The sequence below is a fragment of the Echinops telfairi genome, unplaced genomic scaffold, assembly GCF_000313985.2.
Source record: "Echinops telfairi isolate 266 unplaced genomic scaffold, ASM31398v2 ScPeMD7_7466;HRSCAF=8504, whole genome shotgun sequence".
Classification (NCBI taxonomy): Eukaryota; Metazoa; Chordata; class Mammalia; order Afrosoricida; family Tenrecidae; genus Echinops; species Echinops telfairi.
The window spans coordinates 4,274,311-4,281,587 of NW_022111366.1; the positions used below are offsets into that span (position 1 = coordinate 4,274,311).

The 7,277-nt window shown below is 44.8% G+C and overlaps 1 protein-coding gene across 1 annotated transcript in view; it reads left to right on the forward strand.

The window, feature by feature from the left end:
• SPAG17 (sperm associated antigen 17) overlaps positions 1-7,277 on the forward strand; it is a 274,115-nt gene that overhangs the window by 212,904 nt on the left and 53,934 nt on the right. The window contains exons 25-26 of the mRNA XM_045283716.1: positions 485-663; positions 6,073-6,229. Coding sequence (XP_045139651.1) covers positions 485-663; positions 6,073-6,229 — 336 coding nt within the window. The remainder of the gene's footprint in view (positions 1-484; positions 664-6,072; positions 6,230-7,277) is intronic.

Genomic DNA, 7,277 nt, shown 5'->3' on the forward strand with positions numbered 1-7,277 from the left:
TCCAGTTGCAACCTGATTGACAGGCTAACCTCCACCCCTTTGTAAGTTGACCGAAGATTATGTAACTGCCACAGCAACCAAGGGACCCCCCGAGGAGCATGTGAACCCAGGGGTGAAGGTTACTCAAAGCCTCACAAGACTCAGCAAAGGGAAAATCAGGAAACCTTAAGGTAGCAAATTCTGTGTCCTTCAAAGTTGTGCCCCCATTTTCTTGAAGAGAGTGACTTCATTCAAGAGGTTGCATGTTCACAGGGAAGGCACCCATCCTGGGCTTGCAGAAGCCTGATATTTACTATATTGGACTGCGACAGAAATATCAAAGGACCTGTACTCTGGGTCATCATCTGCCAAGATGTGGAAGCAGTCATGATAGCCAAAGCCAGCAAAAAGAATGAAAATAACTAAGACTAGAAGATGACACCCCAGCCCCAGAACACTGTCCAGTCGACAGGAAGGTTTGATGTTATTTTCTTTTCTTTTTAAGATCTCTTTGATGGGGATGGGGAACCCACTTGGGACATCATGGTTCGACAGAGCTACCCGCAGAGGCTGAAGCACTCGGAGTTCTATAAAACGGTGATGCCACCAGTGGAGCAGGAGGCATCGAGGGTTATCACCAGCCAGGGCACGGTCATCAAATACATGCTGGATGGCACCACAGAGGTAACATATACATTATTCTGCTTTGATGCCAAGAAGTATGGGTACATATCGACTTATAGGTAAGGGGTAATAGGGGGGAGGAGGAACAATGCACTTAAAAATGGAAGAATGACATTTTACAATGACAAATGAAGAGGACGTTGATTGCAGAAAAGGGCATACTGTGTGCTTTTAAAAGTAGGAAAGGTATGCATCAGGGTTGGATCCTTTCACCATCATTATTAAAGCCGTGTGCTGAGCAAAAGATCCTGAAAGCCTGGACTGTATGAAGAACAAAGCAGCAGCGTTGGAGGAAGGCTTACTAATAACCTGTGACGTGTAAAGGTCACAGCCTTGTCTGCTGAAAGAGAAGAGGACTTGATGCTCTTGCTGGTGGAGACCAAAGACTGCAGCCTTGCGTGTGGACTGCAAGTCAATGCAAGGGGGAAACAATTCTTAGACGTGCACCAATAAACCCCATGATGAAAAAGAGAAAAAAAGATTGAAGGTGTCCTAGATGTCCTTTTACTTGGATCCCCAAGCAATGCTCATGGAAACAGCAGTCAAGAAACCAAACAGCGTGTTGCCTTAGACAAATCTACCGCACAAGACCTCTTTCAAGGGTTGTGAAGCAAATATGTCACTCTGAGGACTAGGATGCGCCTGCCCCAAGCCATAGTGTTTTCGATTGCCTTATGTGCATGTAAAAAGGTGGACAGTTAAAAAAGGAGACCAGAGCAGAACTGACTCATTTGAATCACGGTGTTGGTGAAGAATGCGCGCAGTGAAAGTATCATGGACTACCAGAAGAGCAAACAAATCTGTCATGGAGGAAGTACAGCCAGAATGTTCCTCAGAAGCAAGACTTTGTCTCACATATTTTGGCCATGCTACCAGGAGAGACCAGTGTTTAGAAAAAGGAGACCACCATGGGTCAAGGGCAGCAGAAAAAGAAGAAGGACCACAACAAGCCGGACTGACACAGTGACTGCAGCAATGGGCTCAAACACAACAACTGTGCAAACGACTCCGGATCTGGCAGTTTTTCATTCTGTTGCACACAGGGCCGGTGCTGTGAGTAGAAATCAACTCAATGGCACCAAATGACAGCAACAACAATGGCCACAGAAAAAAACACCCACTTTGTTATAATACGACCTACAAAATTGTCATTTTTACACATGCTCCAACAGGGCAGACTGAAGGCATTGTTAACCTCCCTGTGTTAGGCTGTCTTGTGATGCTTGTATGTGTGTGTATACAGAAAGAGAGTTATATCAAGAAATGCTCCTGTCGTTATAGAAGTGGTTAAGTCCAGTTTGGTTCAAGTCTGTGGAGGCTTTTCCTGACTCTTGGCACTGCAGGAACTGACAAACGGGAAGGAGCAACATGACAGACTGGCGGGGGCAGACTTGAATGAATCCAAGGGCAGCAGTCTACTGCTGGCTTCCGGGATTGGCAGGTAACATCACAGGAGATCCAGAAACTAGATGCAGGATCCACATCAGCAGAGACGTGAGTTAGCTTCCACAGCCACAGCTCAGATGCAACCTCTCGCAACTGTACGGAGACAGCTGAAGGAGGTGTCGCCCCACCCTAGGCAGAAGGTTTTCGGTGACTGGTCCCTCCAAAATGGGCAGCCAGTTCCTTCTCTGTAGTTTGTTCTTGGTCTTGAAACCATGCTGAAGTTGTTCATTCTGGGTGACTCTGCTGGCATTTGAAATACCAGTGACACAGTTTTCAGCATCACAGCAACACACAGGCCACCACAGCACAACAAACTGACAGATGAGTGGTGGAAGAACACACGCAGCTTGTGTTAACTGAAAGAACTAAAGAAAAAAATTAAGCCTCAAGTTGCAATATCGAAAGATGCTATGGGAAAAAATATTGAATGATGAAGGGAGCATCAAGAGAAGATGGAAAGAATACATAGCGTCACTGTTCCAAACACAATTGATTAACAGTCTACCGTCTCAGGAGATAGCACATGAGCAAGAACCAATGGTGCTGAAGGGAAAAGTTCAAGCTGCACTGAAAACATTATCTGTTTAGGTGGGGTTGACTAGAGAAACAAATCCAGCAAAACGCATCTATGTGTAAGACAGAACTTTATATCGAGAAGTAATTGTGCATCAATAAAACATCCCAGCCCAGTCCATCTCAAGCCCATAAGTCTGATACTAGTCCATAGGTTCCTCTGCAGAATCACCAAGTCACATGCTATGATGCAGAATGCAGGCACATCACCAGCTGGTGGGTGCAAAGTCTTGCGTATCCAATGAGAGTGGACATATCTCCAGGGCTCCCATAGATCTCCACGTGATGTCAAAAGGAAGAGGAAGGTAGCTAGAGAGAGGGAGGTTTCCAGGACCTGCCCACAAGGAGGCATCATCAGGCTGTGACCCAATTGACAGGCTAGACTCCACCCCCTACACTCCAAGTTGATGCAAAATTATGTAACTACCACATTATACAAAAAAAAAAAGGCTCCCGGAATTGATGGAATACAAATTTAACTGTCTCAACAAGCTTATGAAGCACTGGAAGCATTCACTCCTCTATTCAAGGAAATTTGGAATACAGCTACTTGGCCAAATGACTGGAAAACATTCATATTTCTGCCCCTTTCAAAGAAAGGTGACCCAAAATAATGCACAAATTAGAAAACAGTATCAATAATATCACATGCAAGTAAAAGTTTCCTGAAAATCATCCAACAAAGTTTGCAGCAGTACATTGACAGGGCACTGCCAGAGGTTCAGACCAGAGTCAGAAGAGGAAGTGGAACAAGGGTTATCATTGCTGATGTCAAATGGATCTTGACTGAAAGCAGAGACTACCAGAAATCACTTGTGCTTTATTGACTATGCAAAGGCATTTGACCCTGTGAATCATAACAAACTATGGATAACCTTGAAAAGAATGGGATTTAAAATCAAGAAAGGTGTAGGGCAGAGTGGTATTCTCTCACTGCACTTTTCCTTCTGCATGCTGGGCAAATCCTCAGAGGAACTGGCTTAGATGAAGAAGCATTCCGCATCAGGATTGGAGGAAGGCTCATTAACAACGTGCCTTGGACAGAGGCCACAACCTTGCTTGCTGAACGTGAGGAGGACTGGAGCACTCGCTGATGAAGAGCAAGCATTGCTGCCTTCCGTGTGGATTACAACTCCATGTAAAGAGAAGCAATGTCTCACAGCTGGGCCAATCGGTGACGCCATGATCATTGTAGAAAACAGTGATGTTATTAAGGATGTTTTATTGCTCGGGTACCCAATCAATGCAAGGAAAGTAGCAGACAAAGTAACAAGCACTGCATTCCATGAAGTAAATATACTGCACATGACCTCTTCAGAGTGCTGGAAAGCAAGGATGATACTTTGAGGACCAAAGTGTCCCTGATCAAAGGCACGGTATTTTCCAATTGCCTCATATGCATGGGAAAGTTGGAAAGTGACTAAAGAAGACCGAAGAAGAATTGCTACGTTTGAATTATGATGCTGGGGAAGAGTATTGAAAGTCCTGTGGGCTGCCAAAAGAACAACCAAACCTGTCTTGGAAGAACAGCCAGCAGCAAGGATGGCCATGGTCATGTCGTCAGGAGAGACCAGTCCCTGGACATGGTGCTTGGTCAAGGAAAGGGGCAGCCTAAACGAGGAAGGTCTTCGAGGATGTGGGTTGACAGTGGCTGCAACAAGGGGCTCAAGCACAGGAACAATTGTGAGGATGGCACAGCACCCATGGGTGTTTCCTTCTCTTGTTCAAAGAGCTGCTTTGGGTTGGGATGGGCTCAATGGCACCTAACAACAACAACAACAACAGACTCCGCCCCATTCTTTCCACAGCTGATGGGCTACGTCACAGAAGGAGCCCATCACGGAGTTGACCTCATCGTGCTACCTCACCAGAGTTGACATACAACCTAACTGTGACACTCTCCTCCCTCTGAAGTCACCTTAAAATAAGAAGGGAAATGCCTTTCAGCAGTGAATGCACAACAGCACCGGAGAACAGAAAAATATGTCACTCATAGATCAGAACATTGGGATAATTCTTAGAAATTGCAAGACAGGTGGGATCAGAATGACGGAGAAATAAGCATGCCGTGTAAAACACTTACCAGGGGAAACTGAAGAACAAAAGTGAGAGATCGATCACAGACATTTCACAAGTGCAGCGACAGGTTCAGAAAAACAGGGAGTGCCCAGGGAACTGAGCACTACCTGAAGAGCCAAACGTCCGGCTCTATCCTGTCCCCACGGTCACAGGAGAGGTGCTCCTATGGCAACGCACCGACTTCACCCAGATGGGAGAAGAGATTCTCAAAAAGAAATATGAGGATGCATCCAAGAATCATCCGTCTTTGAAGTAAACCAATCTTAGGAAAAAGAAGTGCACATTTCAATAGATGGGCCAAATGGCACCTAAAATTACAATAAATAATTCAATATAAACACGTAAATAAGACAGGAAAAAACCTGAAAGTTAGTAAAATTAGCATTTGACTCTATAAATAATTGAGAAGTCCTAGGCTTCTAAAATAATGTTTTAAGCTGCAATAGAAAAAGTTCAAGAGTTTTTAGAGATTAAAAGTAATGATTTTGAAAGATGAAACAGGTGGTGGGGTTCTGAGAGAAAGGAAAACTAAGAGACTCAAGAAGTAATATGTAAAGTGTCTTTCCGAAAGAAGAAAATAGTAAGATTGAAGGAGGAAATGATCATTTTTTTTTAAATTCCAGAGTTTAAAAAAGATGACTCAGTATTCAGGACTATGAAGCGCTAATCAGGATTGATACCAATTGTCTTCAAAACATCCACATCCAGATAAGTCAGAGCACACTGTAGGACTCCGTGGATACACAGACGTCCCCAGAGCAACCAGTCACCTGTAAAAGAAGAAGTTACAGGGGGACGGCAGGCTTCTTGCTGGCAACACAGAAGCTACAAATAAGAGACTCTTGCCGTATTTATTGGAAAGCTATACAACACTCGCTGGTTGTATCTGTAGGACCTATCGCTATTTGACGTAGTAGATCGAGATTGAGATAAACTAATTGTCTACATGTGTGAGCTCAAGCTTTACTAGTAGTGATTAGAAAATTTGAAATATAATTGGTAACCGCCCATCGCATACAAAAAGGGGTGAAGAATGGGGAGGAATGGGGAAATGTTTTTTACAACAATCCCACCAAAGACAGGAAATAAAAGGGAGAAGGGAGATGAATTGCAAATATTGTGCTGACCATTCAATGATTGTCTCTGGGGTCCAAATCCACTCTGCTCTCACATGCTCTGCGCGGCTGAGCGTGGGCACAGGCACCTATTTCCCCTTGGCATTACTTTTCACTCATTGGCATTACTTTTCACTGTTGTTAACCAGTATCTACCTCACTTCTGAGAACCTGAGACATTTTTCTATTCCTTCAGATCCTTTTTGCCGACGGTGCTGTAAGCCACAGCCCTGATTCCGGCCCTGTTTGTCCTTCTGAAATGCTAATGAGCCTTCACAGTACCGATCTAACGGAATCACCTTCGCAGCAAAAGTTGGACACCGCGCCATCTGAGATTGCCGTCACCAAGAAAGGTAGTGGCTCAAGCCTCGGGGTGTATCGTGGATTTGCGAAAGAAGCCTTCCAGAGACAGACAGGTTTTCCTCACATTAACATGCCTGGGCGGTGCCACCAATCGAAAGGTTGGCGGCCTGTGCCCACCCAGAGAAGTACCTGAGGAGAAAGGCCAGACAACAGCCATTTGAAGCCAGAGTCAGGTCTCCCGGAAGTTGTCAGAAAGGGCAACCCTTGGCAATTCTGTGTAAATGGATTTCTTGAGAGAACTCCAAGCCTGTCTTGCCCCCTCTAGTGGCTGCTACTCAGGGTTGGGCTACTAACCTTAACACCAGCAGTTCGAAACACGGAGGGAGCTCCGAGGGAGAAAGATTGGGCCTTCTATTCCGACAAAGAGTTCCAGTCTCAGAAATCCACGGGGCAGTTCCGCCCTGTCTATAAGGTCCCCGTGGACCGGAGGAGCTGGCTTGATGACAGTGAGTGGGTCTGTGGGCCCTTATGAGACCCCAGCAACTTCTTTCTTATTTTAGATTGCCTTCTCCCTCACCCAAGTTCACACTTGTCAGTCCTCTAACCTGGGACCAAGTTTGTGTTTATAACTGATTTTAAACTCATTTTTGGACCCATTATGTATACACACGCATATGGTCAAGGTGTGTTTGTTTGCTTGGTTTTTAAAGTTCTGTATATTCTTTAAAGGGGCCTGTTTCCTGCTCTTTTTGCTGGGTACACCCTTGTCTTCATGTTTCTTAGATCATACTTCTTAGCTGTATTGTCCAGCTTTGGATCCAAGACCAGGAAACGTTCTTTTTTAAGGACATGATAGGCACATAGTTTGGATTTGGTGGTCCAGGTGGTCTCCCTCACAACCACTCAGCTCTGCTGGTAGGACATGAGAGCAGACAAATGCGCCTGGCTGTCGTCTTAGTCATCTGGTGTTACTGCACTAGACACATCACAGATGGATGGCTGTCGCAAACAAAGTCATTCTCTCATACCTTCTTTTTTTTTTTTTTTTCTTTTTTTTTTTTTTTTTTTTTTAACATTTTATTAGGGGCTCATACAACT